Genomic DNA, 14,883 nt, shown 5'->3' on the forward strand with positions numbered 1-14,883 from the left:
ATGACTATTTCACCATTTTTCATTTCTTTTTCGCACAAATACTTATTTGTAGCTCACAGGCTTTACTCCACAAGTGTGCGAATTAATTATTTGCCTAAACACTTCCCGTTTAGGATTGATTAAAATTCTGCTTCAATAGTATCTTTCCATTTTTAGCCAATCAATTTGTATGTCTGCACTTATCAACAGACTTTGGTTTATGATCCTCATTTTTCTTTCATGCAGGATAACAAGCGCTACATTAAATTCAAAACCACCATTATCGACATCGATTTTATGTCGGTTCCATATTTGTCTTGACATGACATAATTTATCGAGATCTCTTCACAATCATTATTTTCAGGTACCTGAATCTCTTTTAGATTAATATTATTAGTCATGTCTCCAAGCTTTTCAAGGGGCTTTTGAAAAACTATCTTATCCTTAATATTGCCATCATAAACTTTTGCTCCTTTTTGTATTCGAGGATTTTTTTTCTTTGGAACCAATTGGTCTACCACGCTTCATGCGTGCCTTAGACTCATTTGCAAGTAAAAATCCTTCAGGGACGTTAAAATTTCATTGGAGCATTTTCAACTAGTATATGGGATTTTACCACGCCTCTTAGATCAGTGAAGGCATCTAACTTAGATAACGATATAATTCATTCCAACTTATCTCTTTTACCAGTTGTTTATTTTCTCGCCCTAATGTTGGTAAGATTGACTCATCAAAATGACTATAAATAAAGCTCCTGTAGTAAATAACTTGTTGCATGGTCTGATGCAAAATGATGCTACCTTATGTAAAATTGCATGCCCCCATGCTGAAATAGGCAATTTAGACCTTGTATTCTCGCAAACGCCAGGTTGCGAGTTGTCCAACAAAAAAAATATGTGACCATTTAGTTCATGCATCAATTAAAACCATAAAATACCTAAATGGTCCACTGTGGATATATACCTTTTTTCCTTTCCACAAATGTAAGGGATTCATTCCCTGTCTTTGTATGTAATGGTCTAATAATTAACTTGCCTTCAGAACATGTAGCAAATGAAAAAATCACTATTTTGAAGACTCTTCTGGTTCTCCATTAAATGCCCAAATTAATTTTCAATGATTTTTCGCATCATTAATGATCCGGAATGGCTACACCCGTCATGCCAAACAATAAAGTCGTTTTATCTTTAAACATCTGGTTTACTAGTGCATGAAATTCAACTGCACAAAACTCTTATCGTTCACGAGGCATACATCTTCAGGTGTACCTCTCATAATCGTTATAAAATAAATTACATATAATAAGATACATGGGTAAAATAATAAGTAAACATAAACTGTACTATTTTATTCAAACGACACTATACATTCATATATCAATATATCAGTTATAATGATCGATAAACAGTAAACATGTTACATGTGTATGCAAGAGATGATGATGGTGTCAACCTTAACTATACAAGAGACGAAAGAAACATACATGATCAGCCGACTAATCTTAAAATACTAATTTTAATTAATACTTGTTTTGGCATTAGACAAATTAATAAAAGAAGTACGCAGTAAACCAAACGTGACGTCCTAGGTGCTAATAATTAATCAGCATGTATCTTAAATTGCATGTAGCAGACATGTTTGACAACTAGGATTTGGTAGTATGTATGTACTAAACTACCGATTATGTATAATGTTACCATGGTCTTGTTTATATTACTTCGCAAGTTAGTGATATTAAAACGATGTACGTAATAAAAATTATTGATATGATTACGGTGAACATTAAATTCAATTACCATAAAGAAAATTACTAGTCGTATCCATAAAATAAATGTAACAAACACACTTGACAATATCCGAACGCAAACTAATAGCTAAATTGAATGGAAAAAAAAACAAATAACTTAATCTATAATACGAATAAAACTTAGTCCAATTTCTGGACACTTCCATCTCCAATCACATGGCCAATTTCTCCATCAGTGTCAAAAGTTAAGAAATCTGAGTCGTCCAAATCCAAATATTCACCAGATTTGGGAGATTGATAATTATCACCATCGGCATAATTTGTCTCAAAATTGTCATGCTCATCAGTAAAATTTGTTTCTATATTCTTCCCTTTTTTATTTTCTCGAGACTGCTTGTAGAGATCCACAAGATGTTTAGGCGTACGACAAGTATGAGCCCATTGACCTGTACTACCACAACGGTGACATGAATTTTCAACGCCTTTTTCATTCTTCTCATATAGACCATCCTTTTGGCGAGAATATGACTTTTTAAATTTTCCGCCTCTACCACCTCAATAATTTCCTCGTCCTCTTCCACGTCTAAGTCCATCACTTTTGGTGGGACCCGAATATTTATGATTATTATCATACCTTGTCGCATTCACTTCAGTAAATGGGCCCAAAACTGCTGCATTCACTGCTGGGAACGGATCAGTACCAGTAGGACGGGACTGGTGGTTTTTTAACAGAATTTCGCTATTTTTTTCAGCTACCAATAAACATGAGATTAGTTCAGCGTATTTTTTAAAACCTCTCTGAAGATATTGCTGCGACAGGAGCAATTGTGAACCATGAAAGGTTTGATATGTTTTTTCCAACATATCTGAATCAAATACTTTTTCTCCACATAAAGTTAACAGTGAAGTAATTCTGAACATGGCTGAATTATAATCAGTAATCAATTTGAAATCCTGTAACCTTAGGTGTATCCAGTCATATCTTACTTTAGAAAAAATTACTGTTGTAAGATGGTCATACATTTCTTTCAGATTTTGCCATAAGATCAAAGGATCTTTCACAGTCAAATACTCAAATTTGAGTCCCTCGTGGAGATTACGGCGGAGAAGAATCATGGCCTTAGCCTTATTTTGTTCGGATGCTGTATTCCCCATTTTAATAATATCACCAAGGGCATAAGACTTAAGATGCATCTCGGCATCTAACACCCATTCAGAATAATTATTTCCAGAGATATCCAAAGCCGCAAAATCAAGTTTAGTCAAATTCGACATAATGAACTATTAAGAAAATAAAACAAGTTAGGACACACGATCAATTAATTCTTACCGTAAAAACAAGAAAATATAAACAAATTATAATCTAATCATTTGATCGAAGGATTGATATGAATATAAAAAGATCTATGTTACTAGATTTTTAACGTGGCAATGTGTGGTGTATCATGATTAACAAGTGTCAATGTAATAGTTACTACTTTGCATGTGTCAAAGTTTTTTTATTAAAAGAATTAGTGTTTTACACGGGAAAGGTATTAGTAGCGTAACGATTTATTGGAAATAAAATTAGGGTTAGAAAGAGAATAACATTAAACCGGCAGGTCTTACCAAGATCTTACCGTTTCAGTGAACAAAATATAAAATACGGTTAGAGACTCGTGCTGATAACATGTTATAAATTAGAGAGAATAATAAGGAGAGATAGTAGAGAGGTAATCAGATGTGTGTATTATTATGAGATCAAGGTCTCTATTTATAAATACAGGAGATGGAATCATACAATATAATAATATATACAAGAGATCATGTTTCCCAAGAAAGAGTTTTCCTGAAAGACTTAAGATTCTAGAGAGTTCTTTAGGTAATGGATATCCACATAGATATTGTAGACACCTCGTTTCTGCACCTCCCGCCAACCACCCAGTGATGATTAGGCCGCATGTTTAATCACGCGGAGTGATTTATGACATTTCATAAGTTCATCGACACGTGATAGCTCAAACAGTCGAGTCAACCTCATGGTCATCATCTACGCGCCCATACGGTCATTTTGACAATAATTAGAGTTCTTTTGGAGTCCGGGTCAAAAACCGCTTCCATTTTCTAATACCGTCTTAAAATCGAGTCGGAATATTCTGGAATTTTTCGGAGTAATATTCCTAAATTTTATCTTTTATCACGAAAATATCTACCTTACGGAATAAGGAAGCATACATCTTCCCTAATTCCTAATTACAACTGCGGAAATCTTCCTTGCTGAGGAGGAAATCTCGCTTCGTCAAACATGTAAGTCTGAGGGTGTAAATCCCAATTTTATTTATTGTATTTTATTTATATTAACTAATGTACGGATTTATATCACAAGTATACTCAAAACTGATTTTAAAACAATCTTTTTAATTTATCTTTGCAAAACAGCAGCGAAAGACGACCAAGAAGAAACGCACAATCAGGTGCGCCTTCTAGAATAGTCGCAGCATCTGTTGCGCCTCTTCCAGAGGCTGCTTCTCTGATGTTGCTCTTCTTCTTCTTCTTCCTCGAGTATCTGTTTCTTTTTGTCTTTTGTTTTTCTCCCTTTGTTCCTTCAATTCTCATATTTTCAGTTTATGAAATTTGTTTTTATTAATCCATTTCGACTTAAATCCCCTTTAATCAATATTTGTGGGTTTTCGTCATTAAATTCTAACTCGGATTTAGGAGGCTCGATTTGTTCATATCAAGTCTCTTGAATTTGTCTTTGATATATGATTTCCATTTTGTTTCATCATCAATCTTTATTTTCCAGTTTCCGTTTTAATTCATCTTCGGATTTCGCTCTTTTCGTTTCTGATGTCGTATAAATCATCCTTGTAAATCATTATAATGTTTCATTTATTTGCCCTTTTATCACTTTATGACTGTTCCGTATGCATGTTATACGATTAAACCACTTCTACTCGAGTTATACAATAAAAATGGACATTAACTAACCAATGAACAGTAACGATTTAACGATTCTGACTTTCACAGTCAGAAACAAACTCAAGAACAGACGCACGGTCTGATGCGCCTCTTCAAAGGGACGCAGCAGATGCTGCGCCTGTTCTGAGGTGGTTTCTGCCTCTGAACTCATCTCGTTCAGAAGTAGCTTTGGTCTAAGGCTTTTATCGACTATTATTTTGTATTATCACTAATAATTCGACGTAGTTTCATAATTTAAATTCGTTCCTTTTATTTTCTTTTCAAGCCCTTCCGTTTTGAAGCGTACTTATGACGTAAATTCAAATTATCCATTGTAATTCAATTGTAATCCATTTGTTGTAATTTATATATTTCATATTGCTCTTGTATGATTTATATGCTTGGCAATTCACATGTAATCAATATAAATTCCAACTTCGACCCAATTAATTGCTAAATTACTTGTTAACCGACTTAGTGTAATTTCACATGGTAGGTTTCAAACATGTTTGTTGCATCGCATGCATACAGCGGATGACATATCAAATATAAACAACTTCCCTGATCATTAGTAGAGGCCGCTATCGCGGCGGGCGGGATTAGGTGTTCAAATAAACGAACTTCCTAATACGTACCCTCACCCCTGACTCAAGAACTCTGTGAAAATCCGAGTTCATTGGCATAACGAGAGTCATTCTAGACATAGAATGCTAAGGGTAATGAATTTCTTAGTGTTCATGTCACTACTTTGTGTCTTGATATGACATGACGCGAAGTATTCGAACGGTTCCAATTTTCCATAAAAATTGGTGGCGACTCCACAAATGCAGGCCTGTCAAACCTTTCACCGGTTTCAATGCCTTACAAATCGCTAACGGCCCATGACTTGCTTTGGCCCTCGTGCCGGAGTTCCGTGGGAGAAGTGCCGCCGCCTCAAAACCAACACGCGGGTGCGCGCGGCGCGGGTAGCTGTGTCCACAGTTTGGCGACTCCGTTGGGGATGATACACTTAGACTAAGTCTAATGTTACGTATGGTGAAACTTGAACAAGGTTACGGAATAGTTCATATGAGACAGTTGTCAGTTTTCATTACTCGACCTTCTTAGGCCTAACTCAACCAATTCGACCAATCGTCCCGTCTGGACGGTGAAAATTCCTATTTGTGCCCAAAGATGGATAGTGATTGACGTCAACCATACCACGATACTTACTCATGTTTATACCAAGAGATTTCACTCCTCGAGCGAATGGATTAGGGACTGACCCGACCCATGTTTGGCACGGACCTCTCCACAGACCAGGGTACGATAGCTTGGTATGGCAACTCACCTTTTAAACCAAAATCCTTCTAAAAGCACTCAGCATACTGTTGTGTTTGTGTTTGTAACTTGTATGTTATCACCTTTTATAAACAAAACTACTTTTTCAAAACCTTTCTTCAAAATACAAAAATGTAAATCTTTCAAAATGGCCTAAAAGGCTCAAAGTCAACAAAATCATGTGGAAACTCTGTCAAAATTTCAAAAATCAACCATTTTCAAAAATCAACTTCAAAATCAACACTCCCACAATCACACACAATGATTGTCTAGATAACATTTCAAGACCAACTTTTTTTTTCTCTTTTTTCAAAAACTCACACGACACACACTTGTCCTTTTTTCTTTTGAGTCATTCCACGAGTCATTTCTTGTTTGATTAAGTGTGAAAAGTAGTCGATTATGTCTTGATTCGTCGTCGGTTATTATCTTTAGTCCAAGATGGTCGGAACAAACGAAAGTGCAACAAGCGTCCAGGGTCAACCCGAAGGTAATGGTAATAATCAGGTTTTGGTTGCATTACTCCGTCTCCAAGCTAGTTAATACGTCTCCTATGCTCGTCTCCAAACAATCGACGGTTGCAGTGTAGCCATGGAGGCTAGACTTCCTCCTGCGGAGGGTCCTATTCCTAACATCCCTTTGCACGACAATCCTCCACCCTTCGAAAAACCTGAAAAAGCTTCTCCACCTTTCCTTACTGAAGCTGAAAAGCGTCTTCAGTAGTTAGAAGAGCAATTGATGTACCTCAAGGGAGATGACATCTACAGGGAAAATAGCCGAAAGTATGAAGCAGTAAATGTCCAACTACCAACCAACTTCAACATGAGTGACATCCCGAAATTCAAAGGGCACGAAAACTCTCTAAACCACATTCATTATTTCACAGATTACATGTCTATCAAGGGCATCAAGCCAGCGATGTTCTTAAGGATCTTTCCTTCGTCTCTCGACACCATTCCCAAACAGTGGTTCTACTCTCGAGACCGCAAGAAAAGTTATACTTGGGATGATGCAGCCATCGAGTTCACTAAGCAATACGCGAATAATGCCGAGATTCATGTCAACATGCGCACTCTAGAGGTTCATACCCAAAATGAAAAAGAAGGGTTCACCGAGTTTCTAAGTAGGTGGAGGAAGACTAGTACCCAACTTATTGAACGTCCAGACGAGGCCACCCTTGTGGAGAAGTCGTGGACAATCTAAGGCTTATCTATCAAAACACTTAAAGTATCAAAACATTAAGTCTTTCAAAGATTTAACTGTGTTGGGTACAAAGATCGAAGACGATATTCGCAAAGGACTCTTGTCCAAAACTGTGGGGCGTGGATATCAAGGTTCAACAGCAGCTGGAAGTCATTCCTACGGTTCCACTAGTAAGACCGACGATGTCAACCTTGTTGAGTCATCCAAGAAGAACAATACACTAAGAAATTTCACTGACATTGGTGACACATATACAAATGCGCTGAAAAGGTTGATGAAACATGGTAGAATCCAACCAATAGGACCCACACCCGACCCAGAAAAGAAGTCTAAATTCTGGGATAACAATGCTTATTGTGAGTATCACAGGGGTAAAGGACACGACACAGAAAACTGTTATAGGCTGAAGCATGCTCTCCAAGACATGATTGAAGATGGACGTTTGCTTATCCCTCCCGCGAGTAAGCCTAACAACACAAAGAATCCTCTTGGAATTCTGATGATCTCGGATGAGGAATCCATCTTGGATTGCTCACACCTTATCTCTCCAATCGAAGATGAGATCAATATGGTCGGCCATGTAGAAGCCTACTCTACCATCACACCAACTCTTGCAGATTTTGTCGCATGTGCAAGAAGTTTGAGTAGACAGGTTGCTGAACTGGAAGATGTCGTGTCATCCCTACGAAAGTCAAACATCTCAACTCAAAGAGCCACGTAAATGGACGTCACCCTTTTCTACGAATCTACAATGCAAGAAGTCATCACGATAGTTGACGATTTGGTTCAACAGATTATCAATCTGGAATCAGAAATCCTGCGTTTGAAAGAGCTCAACACTATCAATGGTGTTTGGGCCAACGATGACGAAGATGTTTACCTCAAAGAACATCCCTTGGTCAAAACTTTGGAAGAACTCGACATAGATCATCTTACTCGATCTTGTCGCCCATATCAAAATGTCACTCCGGTGCAAACAAATAGTTCAGCCACTAATGGGAATGTCACATCTCCAACAGAGAACAATGAAGATTCAATCACTGACCATCTAATGAAGCAACTACAAAAGACAAAGGCTGATCTTTCAGTCTGGCAACTAGTTGCTAGTTCATTTCCACATCGCTAAGCTTTGCTACAAGCATTGGCTAAACTCAACGTAGGACACGACTCTACTCCAGATGATGTGGTCAACCTAGTCCTCCAGGACTCAATCAAGCTAAGTAACCCAGTTACTTTTTCAGATGAAGATTTTCCACCTTTCGGTGTCACTCACAATCTAGCCTTGTACATCATTATCACATGTCTCAAAAATAATGTACCCATGACACTAGTGGACGATGGCTCCGCAGCCAACGTCATACCATTGAAAACTGCTTACAATGGGACGCGACTCAAAGTGATAGGCCTCATCACTCTTACTATAGCCACTGGACCAATCGAAAGAATGGTCAATTTCCAGATAGTGGACATCGAGGCATCTTTTAACATACTTCTAGGAAGGCCATGGATTCACGCTTCCAAAGCTGTCACATCCACACTTCATCAAAAGATCAAAATCCCTCTAGATGGTCGGATAGTGATGATCACTTCGTCACCTATCAAAGCAGCAATCGAGAAAATGTCTAGCAATCAAGTCGTGTCAGATCCGGTGCACGAGTTAGGAGGATTTCATATCATCAATCTTGTGGAAAGCAAATTGGCTCCTCTATATTTCAACCAATATTCTAACCTAGTGTTCAACCACATACTCAGGTCCTAGGGATACTTCCCAGGAATGCCAATAAACTCTATCCGGAATAGCACCTTTCTACCTTTCAAAGAAGGCCACTCCCAGAAGATACCACTAGTATTGGGATACCAGCCAAGAATATCGGAGGCTTTTTAAATGCTCGCTCAAGTTCACGATCGCAAGCATCGAGGAATCCAGATTCAACCATATCACCCTACACTAAATGGGTATTTCGTCAAGGAAGGGGACCATGAATCTTTTCACGGATTTCCTGAACCTTGGATATTCAAAGGCAACAAGTTAGCTGGAATCGAAGTGTTCCATAACTGCTATTTCATTTCTCAGGAAACGGTTCTTACCGTCAAAAATTGTCCGACACCTTGTCTCAACGAACAACTCGTTAGCCTTTTGTTCAAAGAAGATCGATTCGTTAAGGCAGCCCAAGACGAGATTATTATCATAATACTACGAAATGACCTTTCAACCCCGCAGCGCTCATCACAGATGCAAAGCCAGCCAATCAACAGAAAGGATGGAGAAAATAAATTAAATGGATCAACAATCAAGGAAAGCTTTTCAAGCTCACAACTAGAGAAGGAGAGATGTTCAAAGGAGAACCAGAACATGACGAATTTGAATCTGAGTCAGAGTCGGAGTCAGAAACTGAGTCTAAGTCTAGGGAAGTCGTTAGAGAGTCTCCTCCTGTTGTCACTCCTCATACCATCGTTTCTCCTAGTTTAGCATTGTCTAGTAACAGTAGCTTGGGGAATGCCCCAGCAACTGTCCCTTTGCCGCCACTGACTACTGCGCGGATGGCTTCTTTGTTTCAGTTATTTTCAAACATTAATATGAATAAATCTGATTCTGCTTACTCTTCGTGTTATCTTTATTGCAATTCTGTTTATAATAACTGAGGATGATCCTAACCCAGACTCAATCGAATTACCTTCCTATATAATTAAAGAAATACTAGAGGAGGGAAAAGGGGCACCAGTCATATAGAACACTGAACCTATCAACGTAGGGACAGTTTTAGAACCCCAAGAACTAAGGATAGGGACAACCCTAGACCCAAATGAAAGAGCTCGTTTCATCGACATTCTTCGCGAATTCAAAGACATTTTCGCATGGTCCTACAAAGATATGTCGGGAATAGACAGGGATATTTCCGAACACCGAATCCCAATCAAACCAGGTTTCAAACCCGTAAAGCAGAAGCTTCGCCAAATGAGAACAAAATGGGCTCTCAAGATTAAGGAAGAAGTGGACAAGCAATTCAAAGTCGGGTTCATCAAAGTTTCCGAGTACTCAGACTGGATGGATAACATAGTCCCTGTACCCAAAAAGGATGGGCGAATCTGGGTTTATGTTGATTTCATAGATCTAAACAAGGCTAGTCCAAAAGACGATTTCCAACTCCCACACATTAACATAATGGTGGATAATACAGCAGATCACGCACTCCTCTCTTTTATGGATGGAAACGCGCGATATAATCAAATCAAAATGGTTGAAGAAGATATGCATAAAATGGCGTTCGTCACTCAGTGGGGTACCTATTGCTACACCGTTATGCCGTTCGGATTGATCAATGCTGGAGCAACATATCAACGCACCGCAACTACCATGTTGCATGACATGATGCACAAAGAAGTAGAGGTATATGTAGATGACATGATTGTCAAGTCAAAGGATAGGTAAGGTCACATCACCAACTTTCGCAAGTTCTTTCTCAGATTACGCAAGTAAAACATGAGACTTAACCCTCAGAAATGCGCATTCGGAGTCACATCCGGCAAGCTATTGGGATATGTAATCAGTCAGAGGGGAATAGAGATTGATCCATCCACAATTAAGGCTCTAATCGAGATGCCACAGCCGCAGACAGAAAAGGAAGTTCAAGGATTCCTGGGGCAAGGTACAGTACATAAGCCGTTTCATTTCGAAGCTCACTATGATTTGCGAAACCATATTCAAAAAGCTCAAGAAAACGGACTACACCATTTGCGACGACAATTGTCAAGGAGATATTGGCCAAGCCGCCAGTTCTAATGCCACCGCAGAAAGACCAACCCTTATCTTTGTACCTCACAGTGACAGAAACGGCCATGGGGGCTATGCTGGCACAAGTCATCGGGAAAGAAGAAAGAGTTATCTACTACCTTAGCAAGAAGTTCTTGGAATATGAGACTAAGTATACACCACTTGAGAAGACATGCCTTGCTCTTGTATGGGCAACCAAGAAGCTACGCCATTATATGCTTAGCTATTTCGTCATGGTATACTCAAAAATGGACCCTGTCAAATACATTTTCGAAAAAACTTATCTTAAATGGACGTTTGGCAAGATGGACTTTGATGCTCTCAGAGTTCGATCTCAAATACGTACCTCTAAAGGTCATTAAGGGACGAGCAGTAGCTGAATTCTTCGCAGACAACCTCATTCATGATGCCCAAGTAATAGATACATGGTCATTTCCGGATGAAGACATTCTACACACCAATGCAGAATCATGGGACCTCTATTTTGATGGAGCTTCCAATATAAGAGGGTATTGTATAGGAGTATTGATCATTTCTCCAGAAGGCAAGCATACACCAATTTATGTCAAACTCGACTTCGAGGTAAGCAATAACGCGGCGAAATATGAGGCCAGCCTCATCGGTTTACAAGCAGCAATCAGTTTAGGTATAAAGAGACTTCGAGTCCATAACAACTCGTCTTTAATCATCAATCAAATCACTGGATCTTGGAAAATCCGGAGTGAAAGTCTTGCACCATATCAAGCCAGGATAGATCAAGTGGCTCAATTCTTCGACCAAGTGGTCTACTTGCATCTACCTCAAGAAGAAAATCAGTTTGCAGACGCTCTTGCGAAACTTATATGCTTGATCAACATCCCCGAAGGCATGATATAAATGCAACTATGCATTGAAATACGGTCTGAACCAGCTTATGTACATTTTCTTATTGATTACAACGAAAATCAGGAGGAGCCTTGGTATCAAGCCATTCTGAATTACAAGCTCAACGGTGAATACCCACCCTATATGGATAAGAGGGGACAACGGGCGATTCGTCTATTAGCATCTAAATATGTCCTAAATCAAGGGGAGTTATACAAGAGAACGCCACAAGGCGTCATTTTGCTTTGCCTTGATCATTCAAAAACAAAGAAAGTAATGGAAGAAGTCCATGATGGAGAATGCGGTCCTCATATGAGTGGTCCCATGATGGCAAAAAAAATCATGCGTCTAGGATACTATTGGACAACGATGGAGACAAATTGCATCAAATACGTAAGATATTGCCACAATTGCCAGATCTTCGGGAATGTGCAACACATCCCACCTTCTCTACTATACACGATGACATCTCCTTCGCTGTTTTCAACTTGGGGAATTGACATCATCGGGACGATCACTCCAGCTGGGACGGGTGGACATTGTTTCATTTTAGTAGCCATCGATTACTTCACAAAATAGGTAGAAGCGGTGTCATATACTGCTCTGACATCCAAGCATGTGGCTAAGTTCAAACAAACCAATATCGTCTGTCGATATGGGTGCCCACATGAGATAATCAGCGATAACGGATCCCACTTTCAAGCCAAAACCGAATAGTTGTTGGCCAAGTACAAAATTAAGCATCATAATTCTTCACCTTATCGACCTCGGACTAATGGTGCAGTAGAGGTGATGAGGCTGTCGCAACCTATCAAAAATAAACCAACTAGTCTCTAACTAATATAGCTAGGGAAGTCGGGATCGTATCCACAGGGAGTCTTTTAGCATTCTACTTGTCAAATTAAGTCTGTCAAGGTAACCAAACGGGGTTTGTTTGATTTGTGTTCTAAACTAAAGAAATAAAATAAAAGGGTTTAAAGAGAGAAATTAAGTCGAGAAAAATATAAGAGAAAGGAGCTAGGATCGTCGGTTCACCATGAATTGTCGCGGGTCTAAGGTAGGGTCATAGGTCAGTCTCAATTACCAGTCTAAAAGGCAGTGAAAAGGTCCTTTCGGATCACTATTCGCCCTAAAATGCTTCCAGCGGGCTCTCGCAACTTACTAGGGCACTCTAATGTTTACAAAAGGTCTAATCCTTACCAGGCTTTCGATCTTAGGTCAGGATTTACCAAATCAAATAACCAATTGTGGCCTTTAATTAACTATTCGTATATTTAATGTTGCAATTAACAATAAAGACTAATAAAATTTATTAACCTAATTACCTAATTAACAACCCTTAACTTTTCATGGATCCCCTAAATCCTAGCAAGAGATTTAGCTACTCATGTTGAAACCGATAACAATAATTAAAGTAGATGATAAATAAAAAGGATTCATAATAAAATTGATCGAATGAGAAATAAACATAAACTAAAACTAAATTGAACGCAAGAGAAATAAATAAAACTAAATAAGAAGAACGAAAGAGGAGATTAAATTAATTACCAAAATAAATCCGAGTACGAGCAAAGTAGAGAGGAGAATGCAATATAGATCTAAAAGTTTGAGAAAGTTTCTACGTAGTAATGTTTGTAACTCTCTGCTTACATCAAAATAAGTGTAACCTAATTAAAACAAGAGCTTTTATACTAGGTCCAAATAAAAGAAATAAATCGAGCAAAATCACGTCTATCCGTCTACTTAGTCGATCAACATAAGTACAGTGTCAATCAACAGTATGTATAGGAGTCAATCGACATTGTAGAGGGTGTCGATCGACATAGCTGAAAGTTCTCCAAAACGGTCTCTTATGTCGATTGACAATGTTTATCGACATATGGACCTGTGTCTATCGACAGAGGGAAGCAAGTCTATCGACAATGTGTAGGGTGGTCGATCGACACTCAGTTGAATGTCGATAGACATCATATAGGTGTCAATAGACAACATGCATGTTGTCAATAGACAAAGAGTAAAACTTCAATCTTTGATGGAGTCTGTGTCTATTGGCAATGTCAAACGACATATAACCCCCCCGTCTATCGACAATAGCAGCAAGTCAATAGACATCATGTATAAAACTCCATTCCTTGCTCTCCTAAGCTCGTCTAAACTCTTCCAAGCTTCTCTCTTGTTCCTTTACCGAACGGATTTGGCTTCTAAATGCATAAGTGGGTCTCAAACCTTCAAGAGACATGAAATACACCCAAAGTAGCAAATATGGGAGGAAATAGAATAAAATAATCATATAAATAAATAGAAATGTGTGCCAAATATGTGAATAAATGCATACAAAAGACACACATCAAACCTCCCCAAACCAAACCTTTGCTTGTCCCCAAGCAAGCAATAAAAAAGATAGAAAACAGGACTAATTGAGCGGCATACAATTCAGAGCTAGCTATAAAAAAGACTCGATAAACCAATTTAATGCAAATGTGACACCCTTGCTAAGGAAAAAAATTCCAAAGCGATTAAGCACACAAATTTCAAGTGCAAACGAGTTAAATAATTGACCAAAAACTACCAAACCGTCGACCTTGCAAGACCATTTATGTCGGACTCTCACGGGTCACTCATCTCTCATTATAAGCACAAGGTAAGTACAAATTTTGTAAGAGAGAAGGAAAATAGTCACTCACCTAACTACGACCTACAAAAGCATGCATGCAATGTAACATGATAGATATTTCTAGTAACCGTACACATACACTCCAACCTAACGAGGTCCAAAACACATGCCGAGGACTTATATATGAATGTGAGGTGAAGTAAGTGGGTAAGAAGGGGCAAAATAATTTGGATATGTGGAGGTAAAATCCAAGCTAGCACCGAACACAACCAAAAGTAAGGATATTCCACTTCTAATCCAACATCAAAAATTAAGCATAATGCCAAGTGTGGCATAAACTCACTCACAATATCAACAATACTCCTCAAATAATGAATATAATCAACATAGGAGTAGAAAGAATGTCACTCTTTTTTTTTCTTTTTCAACTTCATTTCTTTTCT

At 38.4% G+C, this 14,883-nt stretch overlaps 1 protein-coding gene across 1 annotated transcript; it reads right to left on the minus strand.

Moving 5' to 3' along the window:
* Nucleotides 1-1,907: 1,907 nt before the first annotated feature.
* LOC141618575 (uncharacterized) lies at nucleotides 1,908-3,002 on the minus strand. Its single transcript, XM_074435676.1, has 2 exons — nucleotides 2,362-3,002; nucleotides 1,908-2,178 (listed from the first exon to the last, which is right to left on the minus strand). The coding sequence occupies exons 1-2, from the start codon at nucleotides 3,000-3,002 to the stop codon at nucleotides 1,908-1,910; spliced, it is 912 nt and encodes a 303-aa protein (XP_074291777.1).
* Between the last annotated feature and the right edge of the window lie 11,881 nt (nucleotides 3,003-14,883).

This window comes from Silene latifolia, chromosome X, assembly GCF_048544455.1.
Source record: "Silene latifolia isolate original U9 population chromosome X, ASM4854445v1, whole genome shotgun sequence".
Taxonomy (NCBI): Eukaryota; Viridiplantae; Streptophyta; class Magnoliopsida; order Caryophyllales; family Caryophyllaceae; genus Silene; species Silene latifolia.

What these genes read in the sequence shown, in the direction of transcription:
- LOC141618575 (XM_074435676.1), bottom strand. Translation starts at nt 3,002, where the DNA reads ATGTCGAATTTGACTAAACTTGATTTTGCGGCTTTGGATATCTCTGGA. An exon ending in ACTGAAGTGAATGCGACAAG is followed by an intron (nt 2,179 to 2,361) that starts GTATGATAATAA and finishes CCGTTGTGGTAG; the next exon opens with TACAGGTCAATGGGCTCATA.